The sequence below is a fragment of the Diplotaxodon limnothrissa genome, linkage group LG18 (genome assembly GCF_057381915.1).
Source record: "Diplotaxodon limnothrissa isolate DT_005_m linkage group LG18, D_limnothrissa_male_GT1.1, whole genome shotgun sequence".
Lineage (NCBI taxonomy): Eukaryota > Metazoa > Chordata > Actinopteri > Cichliformes > Cichlidae > Diplotaxodon > Diplotaxodon limnothrissa.
In genome coordinates, this window is record NC_140613.1 from 23,167,545 (window position 1) to 23,186,322 (window position 18,778).

The 18,778-nt window shown below is 43.7% G+C and overlaps 2 protein-coding genes across 2 annotated transcripts in view; one reads left to right on the top strand and one right to left on the bottom strand.

Moving 5' to 3' along the window:
* Nucleotides 1-8,517, top strand: part of clstn2a (calsyntenin 2a) — a 166,603-nt gene extending 158,086 nt beyond the window's left edge. The window contains exons 13-18 of the mRNA XM_085377112.1: nucleotides 5,930-6,135; nucleotides 6,325-6,492; nucleotides 6,716-6,861; nucleotides 6,976-7,096; nucleotides 7,944-8,134; nucleotides 8,302-8,517. Of these exons, the coding sequence (XP_085233238.1) occupies nucleotides 5,930-6,135; nucleotides 6,325-6,492; nucleotides 6,716-6,861; nucleotides 6,976-7,096; nucleotides 7,944-8,134; nucleotides 8,302-8,517 (1,048 nt within the window). The remainder of the gene's footprint in view (nucleotides 1-5,929; nucleotides 6,136-6,324; nucleotides 6,493-6,715; nucleotides 6,862-6,975; nucleotides 7,097-7,943; nucleotides 8,135-8,301) is intronic.
* Nucleotides 8,518-13,009: 4,492 nt separating this feature from the next.
* Nucleotides 13,010-15,324, bottom strand: LOC146613618 (zinc finger MYM-type protein 1-like). The gene is made up of 2 exons (XM_085378567.1): nucleotides 15,183-15,324; nucleotides 13,010-14,931 (listed from the first exon to the last, which is right to left on the bottom strand). Exon 2 carries the CDS (start codon nucleotides 14,339-14,341, stop codon nucleotides 13,010-13,012), a length of 1,332 nt encoding a protein of 443 aa, XP_085234693.1. The 5' UTR covers nucleotides 14,342-14,931; nucleotides 15,183-15,324.
* Between the last annotated feature and the right edge of the window lie 3,454 nt (nucleotides 15,325-18,778).

An 18,778-nucleotide genomic window follows, 5' to 3' on the forward strand; every position in this document is an offset into this window, starting at 1 on the left:
CATGAGGTCCACGTAAGGCAGATCCTGCAGCGCCTGCTGGAGAACAGGCTCTTTGTTAAAGGAGAGAAATGTGACTTCCACATGGATTCAGTGGCGTTTCTGGGCTACATCATCACCAGAGGGGACTTGAAACCTGACCCGGCAAAAGTTCAGGCAGTGTTGGACTGGCCCAGATCGCCGGCAGCTTCAGCGCTTTCTGGGGTTTGCTAACTTCTACAGGCGTTTCATCAGGGATTTTAGTAAAATTGCTCTGCCTCTCTCTAGGTTAACATCACCCAAGGTGCCATTCCACTGGGACCTGCTGGCTCAGGAAGCCTTCTCTCGCCTCAAGGAACGGTTCGCCACCGCCCCGATCCTTCGCCAGCCTGACCTCACCCTGCAGTTCGTTGTGGAGGTGGATGCATCGGAGTCTGGAGTAGGGGCCGTGCTCTCCCAACGGTTCGAGGGTAAGCTCCACCCCTGTGCTTTTTTCTCTCGTCGTCTTTCCCCAGCTGAGAGGAATTATGACATCGGAGACCGCGAACTTCTGGCCGTAAAGCTGGCTCTGGAGCGGTGGAGGCACTGGCTGGAGGGAGCTGCACAGCCGTTCATAAAAATCTCGAATACATCCGCTCGGCGAAACGGCTCAACTCACGGCAGGCCAGGTGGGCTTTGTTTTTCACCCGGTTTCATTTCACCATCACGTACAGGCCAGGCTCCCGTAATGTTAAGCCAGACGCTCTTTCCCGGCAATACGCCGCAGTCGGGGAGGAGTCCAACCCTGGATCTGTTCTGCCCACTTCCTGCGTTATTGGAGCAGTTACGTGGGAGATCGAAGAGCTCATCCGGGAGGCACAAGAAACCGACCCTGATCCTGGCACGGGCCCCCCTGATCGACTCTTTGTTCCGGCGGCTGTCCGGTCCCGGGTGCTCCAGTGGGCTCACACGGCCCGTTTTTCCTGCCATCCAGGAGTTAACCGCACCACTGCATTCCTGCGCAGGTATTTCTGGTGGCCCGCCCTCATTAAAGACTCACGGGAGTACGTCACCGCCTGCACCACTTGTGCTCGAAATAAGCACTCCAATCAACATCCGTCTGGATGTCTGCAGCCACTCTCCACACCCAGCCGACCCTGGTCCCACATCTCTCTGGATTTCGTCACTGGTCTGCCACCATCTGCAGGTAACACTACAATATTGACCGTCGTTGACCGTTTCTCCAAAGCTGCCCATTTCGTTGCGCTTCCTAAGCTCCCCACAGCCTTGGACACTGCCCGACTCCTCACCACGCACGTTTTTCGGCTCCATGGCATCCCTGAGGACGTTGTCTCGGACCGGGGCCCTCAGTTCACGTCGCGGGTGTGGAGGGAGTTCTGCTCTGCCATAGGTGCCAAGGTGAGCCTCTCCTCTGGCTTCCACCCGCAAAGCAACGGCCAAACGGAGCGCATCAACCAGGAGTTGGAGGCCGCCCTCCGCTGTGTCGCCTCCCATAACCAGGCCATCTGGAGTGAACACCTGCCGTGGATAGAGTATGCTCACAACAGTCACACGTCCTCTGCTACCGGTGTGTCACCCTTTGAGGCGTCTCTGGGATACCAACCGCCTCTGTTTCCCATGGTTGAAGGTGAGCATACTGTTCCGTCTGTCCAACATCACCTCCGCAGGTGTCGCAGGTGTCGCAGGGCCTGGCGGGCCACTCGGGCGGCTTTACTCCGGACGAAGGAACGGAATAAGGCACTCACGGATCGCCACCGGACGGCCGCCCCTGAGTATGTGGTGGGGCAGAAGGTATGGCTCTCCACTCGCTTCGTGCCCTTACGTGCCGAATCCAGGAAGCTCTCCCCCAACTTCATCGGCCCGTTTGATGTCTGTGCTGTGATCAACCCTGCATCCGTCCGCTTGGCGCTGCCACGCAACATGCGTATTCATGATGTGTTCCATGTCTCTCAGGTCAAGCCGGTGGTCTCCAGCCCGTTGTGCCCTCCTTCCAGGCCCCCGCCGCCGCCCCGGCTCGTGGGTGGCCAGCTGGTTTACGCCGTCTCGCGCATCTTGGACTCCCGCCGCCGGGGTCGGGGTTTTCAGTACCTGGTTGACTGGGAGGGCTACGGGCCAGAGGAACGTTCCTGGGTGCCCCGGTCGGCTATCGTGGGTAGGGACCTGCTCCGTGACTTCCACCGCCTGCACCCGGGTAAGCCTGGTGGGTCGCCGGGGGGCTCCCGTTGAGGGGGGGGGGGGTACTGTCATGGTCCCTGTGCCTCCCCGGCCAGCCCAGTGTGGCCACAAGTGTTTGTTGTTTTTCTCTCACTCTGTCTCTCCTACCTGTCTGCCTGGGCTCCTGCCCTTGGCCCACGCACCTGCAGCTGATCTCGAGCGGATTGCAGTTCTCTGGCTCTTAAAGCTGGGGCTCTGAGCTGTTCGTCGCTGGAATATTGAGTAACTCTCGTTAGTATTGCCTGGCTTCCTTGCGATTCTACTGTTCCCGTGTTTGCCTTCGACTTACCCTCGTCTGTGTAAACAGGTTTACCTGGATCAGCCCTTTTGTGACCCCTGGACCCCGTGAGTAGGAGAGTGAGCTGAGCTGCTTGTGTGGAGACTGTTTGGACGAGGAGCAGAGCGAGTGCGAAGAAGTGTGTTTCCCCAGCCAAGTGATCCCCGGGACCCTGGTGTTTCCCCCCCCTTCACGTGTATATAGTGCACCAGTGTGATTAATAAAGTGTCGTTGAACTGTGCTACCTCAGTCTGCGCCTGAGTCCGTTCCACTCCCGTGACAGATGATGCCAGTCACTCAACCTGCCGCTCTTTCAAGTACTTGTCCAGAAATCTCCTGCATGTTATTATTTCCCAGTACTGCAAACAGACAAACGTGTTCATGAATTTGGATTCATATTCGGTTGGCTTTTGGTGAGCTGATATTTTCTATATTTTCACCACTAGACCGAAACCTTACATTATATATTAAATGTAGTTGATGGAATAGACAAGTAGTAGGCTGATTATTTATTTTCCCGTGCATAGACCAAGACAGATGATGTGTACCTGTATGATATATATATATAGTGTGCATGCACCGCCAACTGTTAACTGTTAACAAACTAAAAAAGATACAACTGAGGGTTTTGTTAAACAAATTCACAGAGAATTCACTTTCTCTTTCCCTTTGAGACGAAACATTCAAATAATCTTTTTTTATCTTGTGCGATAATGAATAGTGAATTATGTCTTTTTTTTAAGATTTCAGTGGTAATTGTAAGTGGCACCCATGTTTGAATTACTACTTTGAGACTAACTCATTCCTGCGTTTCTTATCGGATCATTATTACATCCCAGTACTGATATGGATTTCCTCTACGGGGCTCATGTCTGACCCGATCTGCCTCAAAGCACTAAGCTGTAGCACATTGAATGCAACATGCTTGATTGCATATATAGATATTGCTTACTGTCCCAGAGAGAGAGACTTGTGTCTAGCTTGAGTGCTTGGTACATGTTCACGTGTCTTACGTCTTGTCTCCACAGCCATGCAGCACCTGTTCGTTTGTTGAGCAGCAAACGCAGGCGGGTCAAATCAGCTTCGTGCTGGTCAATAAAGTGAGGCGAGCTCCAGGAGCAACAATAGAGGCTGTCTGACTCTGACAACACTTCACTGCGCTCCTCGAGATAACGGCAGATAGATCCGCCTTTGCACTCAGCAGATATGTTGAATCCGCAGTCCGTGAATGGGGAAAAAAAACAACAATATGTAGTCACATAACACATACAGTGTTCAGAAAATTCTTTAAGACGTTGTGTTGTTTTAAAGCCGCGGGTGTTTGCTCCATGTCACAAGCCCTGTCTGGCAGCATAAGTAGCTTATCAACATTTTCTTGGGCCATATCCATCTTTAAAATATTGCCTGTACAACAGGTACAAAAACACCTGATATGTGTAGTTAAATTAAAAATGATGTTGGACAGGGGTGTAAAGTTCTGAGATTTCTGGCACCCTTTTGTTAGCATCCACGAGTTGGACTGTGTCCATCTTGGAGGCTGCTTCTTGAAGGGTGGCAACCTTGTCGCGCTGACAGTGTACACACAAACAGACTGAAATAGTACTCAGCGGTTGTACCCACTGCTGTGGGAACTACCACACTGCTGTGTAGTAGTTCCCACAGCAGTGTTGTTTCCAGGACACACACGGACAAATTTCAAAGTGATGCACTAGAGGCCATGTGGTCAAGGCAGGTAACAAGCCAAGATTGATCTGAGACCTCAAAAGCTAACAAAACCTGGACAAAACCAGAATAGAAAAGATTTTCTCGTGATAAAGCGATGGAAATGATTTTTAACAGGAAAAACTGAAAGAAAATCTTTTGAATTAATATGCACTGTACATGTTTTCATAAAGCAGCTGGCCTGTTTGATGAGTGGGTAAAACAAACTCAATGGAGAATTTGGTATTCTTGCCAGTTTTTCTTTTTTGTTGCCAGCCTGTTCTGGCAATCCAACAAACCTCAGAAGTGGTAATCAATTATGATGCCTTAGTAGAAATTGATTGCACAAACAAACCACCTCAGCGGCCACTTAAAGCCCCTGAAAACGTATTTTCTAAACCAGTTTTTCGCTAAGAGGGATTGAATATGCATAAATTTCTAAGTTTGAACTGTTAGTTTTTTTCTTCATACTGGTGTGAAATGGGCAGGCACTATTAGCACTGCAGAAATCTTCTTACAGCCCCAAAATTATTATTATTGAAATTAAAATAATCTTAAAAAGCTCTAAATACATTAGCACTTAAAAAGAGGTTTTATTGCATGCAATCCTACGCAAAAGTCTAGAGCCAACCCTTTATTTCTTTATATTTCGCTAGGAAGATGGGCATGACAATGAAAAGTGCAGTGATCCAAACATACATGGGAATAAAGCATATAGTAGTTCTTAAGCTCTTCTTTGGATGTTGGTTGCATTCGGTTTAGATGATTCTTCCTGTTTCCTCCCTTATGAATGGCTTCTTCCACTGAGACCATTTCTAGCTTTTTTTGGTGTGTGTGCCACTTCTTTTGTTTCCACTTGACACACTGCACCCCACGCCAAGATATGTCAAGCACTTGGCTAACAGCTCTTTGGAAATCACTTCATTGGTACAAAAAATACGATTTTATTTCAGACTGTGTTGACATTTTTTGTAGAGTCGACTAAACAAATGGCAACAAAATATGTGTTTGTGTCAGGCTGCTAGTAACAAAGTGCCCAAAGATGCAATTTAAATTGTTTCTTTACTAAGTTGTCTATTACAACACTGGGTCATCCCTTGAGTTTGGTACCTTTGTATAAGGACTGAAAATGAGTGAAAAAGCAGCCAACGTCCAAAGAAAAACTTTGAAAGACCTTCGGAAAGCCTTAAAGTTTGAAGTAAAATATAAAGAAATGAGGGGTGCCTTGAAACTTCTTCACAGTAACATCAGAAGTGAAATGTTGTAGGGGTAAATTTGAAAGAAGAGTACATGAAGAGTATTTTCAAGGATGATGAGATTGAAGCTGGAAATTGAAGGAGTGATATTGAACGCTATCAGTGTGTGTGTGCCCTCAGAAATGTATTTCAGATACATTTTTTCTTATCTAGCCCTAAAAGTTTAGGCCTTTAAAACATATTTTCTCAACATCATGAACACAAAAACAATATTTTCAACCAAACCTAGCACTGTTTATGGTTTAAGATTTTTATTTTTGCTATTTTACTGTTAGCCTGCTGTGCTTATAGGTTTGCAGTGTGTGAGGTTCAGTTGGAATAAAGAAATGTCCCTGTCGCTCCCTGAGCCTTTAATTCAGAGCTGCGGTACTTAAATTATACAAAAGCAAATACGCCGCAGTGAAATCAAGAGACGTAAGCAGTGAGGCAGCAACACAGGTGCTGTCCTACCCTGTAACCTTTTCTTCTCCTCTTCTGTGTGTGTGTGTGTGTGTGTGTGTGTCAGGTGTTTCGGAGAGGACACATGTCTCTCCATCCCAGACATCAAGGCAGTAGTTATGGTGCTGCCGCCCAGTGAACCGAGAATCACCATTGCTGGATCTAATCGACTCGTCAGGCCTGCCAGCGACCTCCGGGGCCCGCTGGGTGTGGCACCTTTCAAAGAGCTTCACATCACAAGCACAGTAATGAAGGGAGATGGCTTCGGTGGACGTGAGTGGGCTGTTATAGATGCTCTCAGCTTATATGTGCATCTTAATGATGCTTTAGTTAATTTACAATCATCTTTTGCTTTTCTTTCTGTTGAGGTGTTTTATATTCGACCATATATGTGTTGGATATTTGACATCTTATCATTTCAAACACTTTCACACTTGTGCGATTTTGTGTGCGTGCATGCAGCCCGCAGGCCAGGAGTGATGGAGGTAATGCACAATCTGGACTACTGTGATGTTCTGGTAATTGGAGAAGAACTGAATCCAGACAGAGAAAGTCTAGAGATTCAACACAGTGCTCTGCTGGGAAAACACCTTGATGCCACCAACTCCACCTCTGGAATATCAATTTATGGTAGGCTGTGTGACCTTCTGCAGTCTCATCTTAGGGAAAAATCTGGAAAATGGCGTGCCCTTTAATCAGCAGTCAGACGATCATACATTAAGAAAGATGTAAAGGTCCCTGAGACATGTCCCTGTCGTTTAATTACAGGCTTATTTATGTCGCCAATATGCAGTTCTGCTTCATGACATGTGTTGGATATTAGTAAGGCATAAATCTTTTTCTGTGTTACAAGGTGTGGACTCCATGGCTCACTATGAGCAGGCACTGAGGCAAGTGCGCTACAGGAACTGGCGACCAGCCAATCTGAGTGAGAGGAGGTTCAGACTCACCTGTTCGGAGCTCAACGGTCGCTACACCAGCAACGAGTTCAATTTGGAGGTGAGTTTGATATATATACATTCTTATCTACCAAGTGTCTCTGTCTTATTTTTATGGTTTATTTGTTTTATCTTTCAATGTTACCCTGTTTCGTCTTCTATTTGTTCTGCATAGGTCAGTGTTCTTCACCACTCGGCACCTGTGGAGCACGCCAATCACATGGCTGTCCAGCCCCAGTACATGAGACCCGTCCATCACCCACTCATGATGCACTCGCTCAACTCTCACATGTCAGGTAAGACACAAATAGAGTCCAGTTCATTTATAAAGCGCTGGTCCTTAACAACGGTCGCCTGTGGGTGACTGTTTCTCAGGAGGTAGAGCAGGTCGTGTACTAATTGAAAGGTTGGTGGTTTGATTAAAGTAGTGAACACTCATTTGCTGCTGATGTGTTCACTGGAGTGAGAATGTGTGCCGATGTGAGATAGATAGAAAGCACTTAGATATAGAAAAATACTTGTGTGAATGAGACATGCTGTCTTTTATCCTGTCCTGGAAGAAAGGATAAAAGCTGAGCAGTAGTTGGTCACTGTGGAAAGGAAGAACTCGCTTTAAACAAGAGATGTTTTCCAACCAGTGAATAAGGTTCCCCCGTGAGGTACTTCTGCGTGAGCTGGGGGGGAGGACATGGACACAATAGCTAAACTAATCTGAAAACAACTGATTGAAAGCTTTGATCAGGAAGGTAGCTTAATGTAAAAACTAACAGTTGGAATATAGCTAAAAGTATAAAAACCAAGTGTTTGATAAATGTACGCAAGCTAGCTAACTGTGTTGTTTAACAAAGAAGATACATAAGATAGATAACATAACAGTAAATAAACAGTTGAATAGCAAAATTGTACATTCAGTCACTACTGTGGCCCCACTGCAATTTCTAATTTATGATTCTAATGAACATTTAGTTTACTTGTACTCTGTTACTCCGATGTAAAGCATTTTCATTCGTTTTTTACAGGATCGTTAGAGAACTTAAGGGAAACGATGAGTATCATAGGAAACCACTGTTATTATTATTAGTGTGTGTGTGTGTGTGTGTGTGTGTGTGTGTGCATAATTACTTTAATCACTGTTTTTTACAGGATCGGCACCTCCTGCAGCCACAGTTGTTATCGTGGTTTGTATCGCAGCACTGGTAGTGATCGTGGTTATTGGAGTCTACAGGATCCACGCCACACATCAGGAAGGGTCGAGAGAGGACGAAGATGAGGTCAAAGATGCTGAGGAAGAGTGGGACAACTCTGCGCTCACCATCACTGTCAACCCCATGGAGGTAACTCTGAAAGATGTGGTTTAGCATTTAATGCCATTATCAGGGTATTTTCTTTAGAAGAAGGACAGAGTGGAAGACTGAAGATAATGTCCACAGTACTTGTTAACAGTATGAACGTACCTGCAGTTGTGTCGTTTATACGCTGATTTTTGTTTGTTGTTCTCTAGAACATAGGAGGACCTCAGGCTCTGGGTGATGAGGTAAGGCAAGAAGAACATGAGGAGGAGGAAGAAGAGGAGGAGGAAGAGCTGGTGGGAGGAGTGACAAGTGTTGAGTCGGAGAACAGCGATGAAGAGGAAGATGATGATGAAGGGAGAGAAGCTGCTAAAGAGAGAAAGCAGAAGGGGAAACTCGGATGGGACAGTTCCTCCATAACATACTGATCACGAACATGTAAACATTAACACATATGTGCACAAACACACGCTCATGCACATTCTCATCGGACACACACATAAAAATACACAGCACACACGTATCAACCAGACATTCCTTCATGCTCTGTAAAGGTATACACACACACACACTCTGATGAAATAATTTACAATCTGTTGCTGGAAAATACTCTTCGAATCTTCCCATGTTGTCATTTTTAATGTAACATCTCCCCCTGCTGGACGCAGTCAAACATGGCGTATGACTGAATGGAAATCGTTGTCTGTGTGTGCATCATTATTCACGTCACAACCAGTAAAGCAGAGAAAAATATGTCAAACAAGCACAGTCGAGTCATTTATTATGTGGGCACATTATAAATTCAGTCCCAAACTCTGAGCCACGAGCCAGATCTTAAATGATGTGACACTGATACGAAACACAAGCTTAAAATTGACTTTTATCCCAGTGTTCAGTATGTGTATCGTATCCTCCCGTTACTTTTAAATCTTTTATCCATCAAACTGATTGTTTTTATCAATTTAACAGCAAGGTCTATCCATCTACGCATCAGCTAGTTCATGTATCTGTAACATCTTTACGTAGAATTCCCATGGCCCTGATAGTAGGTATGACATAGCTGTGCTCTCTCTGTGTTTCCTCTCTTCTCAATCACAACACGTTTATGTCCTTAAAGTCTGTGGTTCTGTGGCCTGGACACTAAAGAGAAACATTCCACATTTGTCCTGATTCACTGCATGTACAGAACAAAGTAGAAATATCAATTTTTAAATGGAATCTTTCATCTTTGAGTTCCTTGGATTATCTTGAAGCTAAAACAGTCACTTTTCCATTAGCTTAGAAGCTGATTGTTTGCATCTGTGTGTGTGTGTGCCAGATCTATCCGTGCTGTGGCCCAAATGTTTACTGTTTAGGAGTAGCTAACTTTGGTTTTTACTCAGCACATGCAGTGATACAGAAATGTTGCAGTTTGCCACTATGACCCCATGTTTCCTTTGGTTTTATCCATAGTAAAGGGAGTCCTCTATGCAATTATGGACCTACCATAAAGGATCGGTGCACAGAAACAGGGGTACTCCAGATATAAGAGACAGATATAGAATTGATGCAGAACAGGCTATAATATCCTGACTTTAGTGCCTAGTATTGATCATTTTCCAGAAACAATATACATTGCACTTCCCATCTATCAGTCAGTAGCATCTCATCTTAGACCTGCCGGTTTCACAAACACCTAACTTGTCACGAGTTTATCTAGTTAGACTTGTCTCAGAGTCAGGCCGCTGTGATGTCTAATGTTGTGTACAGCGTCCTTGAGCAAATAAAATAGCTTTTGATGCCAACAATTTATAATGAGTTATATACTGTAGGATCTCGCCTTTAGCAAAACCAACAAAGTAGGATTTTCTTTCCTATTTTGTTCAGTTGCAACAGGCGCGTCTGTGAAACTGGCTGCAGAAGTCCACATCTGCAGCTTGGAACACAGGCTTTCATGTCAAAGCAAAGGACACCCACAGATATCAGCGTGCTGTTTTTATCCCTCATGTAAAGGAAAGTAAATTCATTGTGCAAAGTTGTCGGAGCGCCCGTTTGAAGTCGTGCGTAGATGTTGACAGAAACGGTGGTAAATTTAGGAGAAAAGAAGCAGCGCTTATACAGTATATCCACATTCCTGCACAACTTCACCACAGCTACAAGAAGAAGTGGATACTTCACTTACAGTCATTCCTCTTTGTACCGGCGTCATTACTGATTAACACTCACTCTGACAAAATTAAATTCCAGTTTGTTTAAAAGCTAAAAGAAACCGTGACATTCCCATCTCTGCTCACAGGAAAGCACCGGTCACACGTTCGTGTGTGGACAGTATCTATGACGACCTCTCTCACTGAGCTCTCTGATACTATGTGTCCTGCTCACCTGTCCCTCCTTCTGTTGGCCTGTGGTTGTGATGTCATCATTGTGAAATAACTGCCTTGTTTCCTTTTTCCCTCCCTCTTTGTCATAATATGCTTCTGAAGATTAAAGATTAAAAAAAGGTTCTTTTACATATAATAACAAACCCTGTAAAAATGTTCAAGACACTTTATTTTATATATCAGTTTCTTTTTCTTTTTGTAAACTCTGTGGTTGGGATTTCTCTCTCTTTAGTGGTCATCCCACTGCTTCCTGTATATTGACCAATAAAGACTTGTTTTAGACTCTACAAAGCTCTCCTTCCTGTCTCTACGCTATACACCTGACCTGATGTGCACTGTGTGTGCACTGTGTGTGCATGCGTGTGCGCGTGTGTGTGTGTCGAGCAGCTTATAAATTGAATAATTAATGAGCTGTCATTGTAGGTGTTGGCCAGCTGCATGAATGCATCATGCTGGAGCTGGCTGCCTGTGTGTTTCATTTGTTTTCATTACAGGCAGGTGGGGTTCACATGGAATCACTGTGTTTATTCAAATTGCCTCTGAGCCAAAAGGAAGGAAGATGCTCTGTGTAATAGATTTTCGATCTGCAAAATGGTTCGTGCACGAGGTGAGCAGTTTGAAAACCCAGAAACAAGAGTTTTTAAAAGGTCCCAAAATAAATTGGGGGGGAACTTTGAATTTTCAATCACTTACCTGCATCTTCTGTTTTTTGGAGGGGGGACAATCCTGAAATGATCCTTGTCTTCATCCCTTAAAATAATCACTGGACTGTTTTTCATATAATTGCCCAGAACATATTGTATGTGCATAGCAGGTTATTATTAGCAAGGATTATTTCTGCATATTCAGTCGTTTTAGGACCCCACGTGCCAAAACAGCTGGGTCATACTGTGCCACAAGGTGCAGCACTCAGCTGACGCTACAACAATTTGTCAGCCTCTCTCTGTTTCTGTCAGCGGGTGCAGGTGTAATTGCAAAGACTAACCTTTATTTCCTTCATCATCATGGTGTATCCTCTATCAGACTCGTATTAGTCAAACCATTTCCTGATTCCTTTCTGTTGTTTTTCATGTTTCTGCCTTAAGCACTCTAGTTTCACCAAAGCATTGAAGCTTTTTATTGTCTAACCTTTGAGCTATTTGCCCGTTTTTGTTTAAATTTGGAGTTTCAGGTTTCACAGTTTCTATTTTCATATGCGTAGTAAAGGCACAGTTAACAGCACACTATGATGGGACCGACTGTTTCTTCTTCACTGAACTCTTCACTCTGTGTGTTTGTATTTAATCATTACATCTAACGGGGGTCATTTGTCATTTGTTAGTTGAGGTTTTCTCTCATATTGTTCTAAGGTCTTTATCTTACACTATAAAGCACCTTGAGGTGACTGTTGTTGCGATTTGCTGCTATATAAATGAAATTGAATGTATGATCTTATAACTTTTTGGAGATTTAATCAAATATGTCATATATATCAATATCAACATGTCACAAAAGTGGTGGCACCATTATTGGGAAAACGCTTTTTCCTTTGGTCACTAGAGGGCGCTACAGCAACAAAAACAAAAGCGCCTTGCCCTAAACAGCTCGGCTTCACAGCTGCTTGTTTGATCAATTTCTTAGATTAAAATGTTTATTTGTTTTTTGTTTTGTTCTTACTTTTTCATAAAAAAAGATAAGTATTAATCTAAACTCGTGTAATATTCATTTTTATTGAATTAGAAAAAGCTAAATGTTGTGGTAAAGATTCTCACTGATTGGGATAGTGTGCATTCAGTGATGCAATATTGTGCAACTGGGACATATTGAAAACACAACAGTTGTGAACAGGGGTGTCACTAGGTTTTAAGGACAGGGGGGGCTTAGCCCCCAAGAGATGCACACGACATGAACGAACGTAGTGAATGAGCACAAAATTTCACAAACAGAAAACAAAGACTGAGAAATTGTTTTCCTACTTTTTTGGACAGATTAAACATCCTAGGCCACCAATAGATCTATTGTTTTATTTCAGTCTGCTTTATAATACAGTACAACAAAAAAACAGAGGAAATGTGTTTGCTGCATCAATAACAAGAAAAAAACTGAAAATAAAAAAGTACATTTTTCTGGCTGCAATCACCAGTTACTTGGTAGGTGGAAGCATCAAAGAATGACGTCTGTTTTTAAGAGTGGCAAATCGGTCAATCACTCTGTTGTGACTCAGATGCTGAAGCGTGTCTTTTTCAATAGACATGACTGCAAGACTGTGAAGTCTTTTCTGACCCATTGTTTGACGCAGCCAGGAGTGCAGCCGACGCAGTGCACTAAAGGACCGTTCGCACGAGCAGCTGCTGACAGGCACTGTTAGGGCAACTTGGATGGTTGCCTTCAGAGAGGGAAACATGTCTGAATCAAGGAGGTTGTACACAGACAACATATTTTTGGGTGGACATCCACCCTCTGTTTTCCGGGTAAGAAAGTTTCTGGCCACCAGAACCTCCTCTTTTTTCAGGTCAAGTCTGTAGTGCTTTGCAAGTTCATTCAAGTGTGGTTCACTCAAGAAGTTCTCAGATTTAGGACTTCATGCCTGGACGCCTTTTAGCAGCCCTGCATCTACACTGCAAAATCTTTGATCAAGCTCGCCAACCATCCGATCCACACAAGGGAAAAGTAACTCTCTTTTCAATGTGTCTGAGTTGTTCAATTCAGTGCGTGAACCCACAGTTGCCTCCAGGACAAAATCCTCCATTTTCCTCTGTTTGTGCCTTGTCTTGGCACCTGGTTCAGGGATACTGTGGGTGTTACACAGGGCCTTGGTTTTCTCATACAGCTCTGTAGCAAATGCATCTGAGTGTTTGCCCTTAAGTGTGTCACACACAGCTTGTTTGCAGATAAAAGCTTCTGCCAGGTCTAAAGTCTCTTTCTGCAGGAATTTGTGGAGTCCTTCGGTTACAGACAGAATCGACTGAAACATCAGTAGTGCATAGACTGCTGAGAACTTGTAGAGCTTTGCTCTGAGACCAACAGCTATGGGGGATCCAATTGCAGATAGGCACTCCAAAATGGCAGGCAATGTCTCAAGAACTGCACTGATTGATCGCAACTGACATGCCCAGCGAGTGTTTGAAAGTTGCACAAGCTCAGTTTTTGTCAATCCAAGCTTTGCCTGAGTCTCCATGAACTTATGATGATTGACTAGGGAGGTGCTGAAGAAAGAATACACACACTCCAACAAGCTGAAAAGCTCCACAGCCTCTGGGACAGCCTTGCAAGTATTGCACAAAACCAGGTTGAGTTGATGAGCATAACAATGCACATAGATAGCCTCAGGATGGAGCCTTCTAAAATGTGCTTGTACACCTCCAGTGGAGCCACTCATAACGGCTGCACCATCATATGTTTGTGCTACACACTTAAGCTCTGCAAGACCATAGTTTTGGATCTGCTGCTGAATCTCATTTGCAATGGACTGGGCATCAAATGATTTTATCTCTGCAAGTGCAAGGAAACGCTCCTTCACTGCCCCCTCTGACACGTACCTGACACAAACAGCTAACTGCTCTGCCTTTTTATCCCTTGCCTCATCCACCATGATGGAATAGACTTTAGACTTTGTCATTTCAGATACAATGACACTAGTAACTTCCTGGGCACAACAGTCAATCATGTCATTCTGGGATGTTGGTGAGATATACTGTGCATTTGATGGGGGATTATGTTTTTGAAGAAAAGGATCAAACTCCTTCAAAAGCTCCATGCACGCAAGAAAATTCCCTCTGTTTGGGCTGTCTTCACCTTCATCATGACCACGAAAAGGGAGTCCCTGTCTCCCTAACATAGAGGTGACTGCAACAATTCGTCTGAGATACTCTCTTCTTTCGACTATCTCACTCACATTTGCAGTTGCTATCATCTGTGCAACGTTTCCCTGTTTGCTAGTTCCCTGGTAGCTTTTCCATGTAACAACACTTGAACTTGCCTGTTGACCTTTTTCTCCCTCAGCCACTCCTTCTGCCTCACCCTTCAAGATACATTAAAACATACTGAATTGTAATGTAAATTGCTAATATCATGACTTCTGCTCCCGCTCCACAGTAATTTGTTGCTCCCAAATATTTTGAAGTTACAAACATTATATTTTGAGCACGCATGTGACTAAAATGGTTGCAATTTAAAGCCCTGAAAAATATTACTAAATTACTTGAATTGAAGTAATATTAAAATAGAACCCTCAAAAATATGTGAGTCAGGCTAATTTGACTTATATACATATCTCTCTCTTTGCTCTCTCCACTTTCTAACCTTGACTCTCCTAAATAAAAGCTCAAGTTAAACAGGTCTTATATGTTGTACCGTGACTGAAATGTTTCATATTTCATATCCATATTGAGTCCCATAAAATTCTAATCAGACTGTCTCCATCACAAATGACTCCATCCTTTGACTCACCTCTCCAGCAGACGTCTCTCCCCTCTGCCTCTCTGTGCTCCTCTGCCCTGACTCCTACAGGTTAATGGGGATGGAGTGATTATTATTATTTCCACTGATGATAACCATACCTGAATGAGCTCAGCTGGATTTTTCAGAGCTAAAACGAGTGACAGAAATTAACATTATGCTAACAATTTAACTTAGTGCGCTAGCCAGGTTTTTATTTACAAAATGGGGAGCACCTGGTTCATTATTTACATGGGACTCTCTGCTGTTAGCTGGAGCTAACTAATTGTTACTACCAGCCAGTGATGAAGACTTACTTTCTTGAAAAACTTGCGTATATCCATTATTTCTTGCCGTTTGCCACATGCACGCTAGTGTTTCTGCAGGTGTATACGAGCGGAGTGTAAAGTAGCAGTGAAAACGAGGACTGGATTTTCAGTCATGTGGATGTCCCCTGTGAACAACTGGAACGGATTGGATAACGAAGCACTGACGCTACCTTAACAATGGAAAGCGAAAGGGACCAACCGAGTTATGATCATATTTGTGTGAATAGCGACAGGTTTATATTATTATTTCTTTAAACTCATATTCCTGCATCTTTATATTGAATTTGTCTGCAAGTTCTGTAAAAAAAAAATCGAATAAGTTAAAAAAAATAAATAAATAAAAAAAAAACCCCCACCAAATTATTTAGGGGGGCTTAAGAATATTTTAGGGAGGCTTCAGCACCCCTAAAATAGGCCTAACGACGCCACTGGTTGTGAATCACTGTGCGTGTCCAGAGCGAGGGAGACTGCTGCTGCTGCCCTGGGATGTGCAACATGTTCAGAGACACAGCTCTGAACATGATGTAATGATTGTGCCACAGGACAACAGCTGTTTGGAGAACAAGAGCAGGTTTATGCTGTATATAAAAATATAGATGTAGCTGCTCAGTGTAAGGTAACACTGATCCGATCATCTTGGTTACCTTTTATAGTCGCTTTGTCTTATCCAGGAGTTGGGAATCAGTCATACAGCTCATGTAACATCTACTTATATCTGACTTCAGCTGGCTAAATCCGCAAAGAGCACTAAATGTCAGCGCAGCAGCAGGTCAGCTGATCACAGTCTGTACACAAAGAAAAGAAATCGACTGAAGCGCCCAATGCAACATTTTTACTTGTTTTTTTCTTTATTCTCGCCCCCTGCCAAATCTCACATTAATACAAATACATACTAAATACATGCAAACCGATCTTACAAGGTTCAGCTCACAACTGTGAAGCATTACTGCCCCCTGCTGGTGGAAGGCCTAACTCACCTTCCAATGACTGCACGTTGAGAGATCAGTTCTGCGAAAACTCCACAAAAAACAGAAAACTGTTACATGCACGGTTGTTGGCTGATGAAGAGGAACACATACCAATATGAATTTATGCGCTGTTAAACAGGTTGTAAGTTTAATCTTATCTTGCAATATTTTAAAATGAAACAAACAGCCACTTGTCAGCTTTCCTGCAGAAAGCCAAACTGTACATGTAACTAAACTTCACACTTGGTTTTTGCTGTAACGATGTTTCTTGGCAGTAAATCTTATATTGTTGGAAAGCCAGTTTATTTCCCCTTAAATGATGCCACATTTGTAAGACAAATGCATTTGTGAGTTGAGCAGCAGAGTTGAGTGTGTGGGCTGTGTCCATGAAAAACTTGCCAAATCTTCTCTGCCAATGCCAAACAGCTTATTCTGCTGCTGACTCTTCTTCGGTGTCGTTTAATGGATTGGGTGATTGAAGTCTGAAGAAACAAGAAACATATTGGCAATTTTAAAAATGGATTCATTTAGCAAAAAGGGGCCTGAGTAGCATATGGACAAACATACACCACCACAGCAGCCTGCCACAGTCTACTCATGCTGGTGACCAACTTGGTCACACACTGCTGTGGGATGACATCCCATTCTTCAAGAGTTTGGCACAAACAGCACGCCCAGACTGATCACACAAGTTTTCAACAGGGTTGAGGTCAGGACTGCAGGCAGTAGGTAGTCTGGGATAAACATGGAGGTCAAAGTTTGGTTGTCCATGGCAACGAGATATGGGATTGCCTCTGGTTGCAGACATCTCTCTGCATTGAGATTACTTCCCATGATTAAAAGCCTTTTTTTCCAGCGAGGGAGATGCTGCCCCACACCGTCACACTTCCTCCACCTAAGGTGTTAACCTATTAGTGCATAATCAGGATAGCTTTCTCTGCGTCTTCTCCACCTTTTAACCTTTTCATCCAACTATTGTAGGCAGAATCTGGACTCCTTACTGAATATAACATTGGCTGTGTGAAGTTTGTTCCAGAGCTGCTTCGTAGAGAGCCGTCGGTCATATTGTCCCACAAACCTTAACTGCAAATCAGTGGCAGACTGCCCATTCGGTCTTCTTAGGACGGCCACTCTGCAGCCCGTCTCTGACATCGTCCATTATATGGAACTCATTCTTCAATCTGGAGATGGTACTTGGGCTCACTCCAAATAACACTGCTCGAAGTTGGCCTATTTTACAGGCTCTATCCAGATCAGTCAAACGTGGCATGCTTAGAGGAGACAACAACTGACTGCTGTAGCAGGGTCCATGCTCACAGACGCTGACTAAAAGGTGCTAATCAGACGCCTGATAGTCAGCCCCGGGTGGGAACCAGAAGCTCAAAACAAGGTTCAGCAGCAAAATAGGCTGTTTGGCAGAGAAGATTTGGCAAGTTTTTCATGGGTGCAACCTGCATACTCAACTCTGCTGCTCAACAAATGTGGGACCATTTAAGTGAAATAAACAGGCTTTGGAACAGAATATGATTTATTGCAAAGAAGCATTGCTACAACAAAGAAATAATCGCACAAACACAAATTTCCTTACTTTTTGTGTTAGGCTCACACATGCCAACACGTGTGTTGGCATGTGTGAGCCTAAACTAAAGCATATTTAACTTTTGTCATTGGCGCTTTGATGTCTCATAAGCATCCTAAAATGACTCTTAATTTGAAGTTTGCAAGAAGTGTTCAGAAGCCTCAGCGTGTGGTCAGTCAGTGGTGATCCCACAGAGCTTTTCATTGACCGGCACTCATTAAAGTGGATCTATTAAACACTAAGATCTTGTGCATATAAAGAGTTGCAGCTTTGTTCTGGCTTGGTGTTCACAGTATTGCTGACTGTTCACTTCTGTACACACTGGATCCCTGAGGATGAAGAAATGCAATTGACTAATTAGTAGCTTAATGTGCCTTCTTAACTGAAGAGCACCGCATGTTCAATAACACTGTAATGGACCTCAGAGGTGCCAGAATGCAATTAATAGCTATTGACTTTGTTCAGCTCTTTTACTGCAAATATGTGTTGTTGTTTTTTATAGTCTGTAGATCTCTTGATTGGCTTTTTCACTGTAAATTAATTTAATGTTGTTGTTCCCCGGCAACCTGGCCAGAGTGGAATTGAATAACCGATGGATGGATGTATGGATGTTCCCCATATTTATCCAAAGACAAGGATATGCTAACACTCATGATCAAGATATGCAACTTTAACACTGAGGGATGAAACCAAGTGGACAAAAACTGTCACGCTCTGACACACATCAAACACACCCTCTGGAATGGGTTAGGATATTTAAACACAGGATTAACACAGTTTCATCCTGTTGGACTGTTCCAGCATTGGCTGGAAAAACTACGGACATATAGTATGTGTGTGTTTCTGTGCTTTGCCTACTAATTTTCCGACACACTTACAGACTTGCACGCACACAGTCCCTCGTATGTGTGTCACACACCATAGCAACACCATCAACCCTGTTATCAGGCAAAGGGTCCTGTTTCTCATCCCTGTTCTTTTCCTTCGCGTTTCAACCTGTCCTCTTGTTTCGTTTTTTACTTCACTAATGGACCGCT

Bases quoted from the DNA above. Each gene is read 5' to 3' on its own strand.
- LOC146613618 (XM_085378567.1), bottom strand. From the start codon at position 14,341: ATGATAGCAACTGCAAATGTGAGTGAGATAGTCGAAAGAAGAGAGTAT.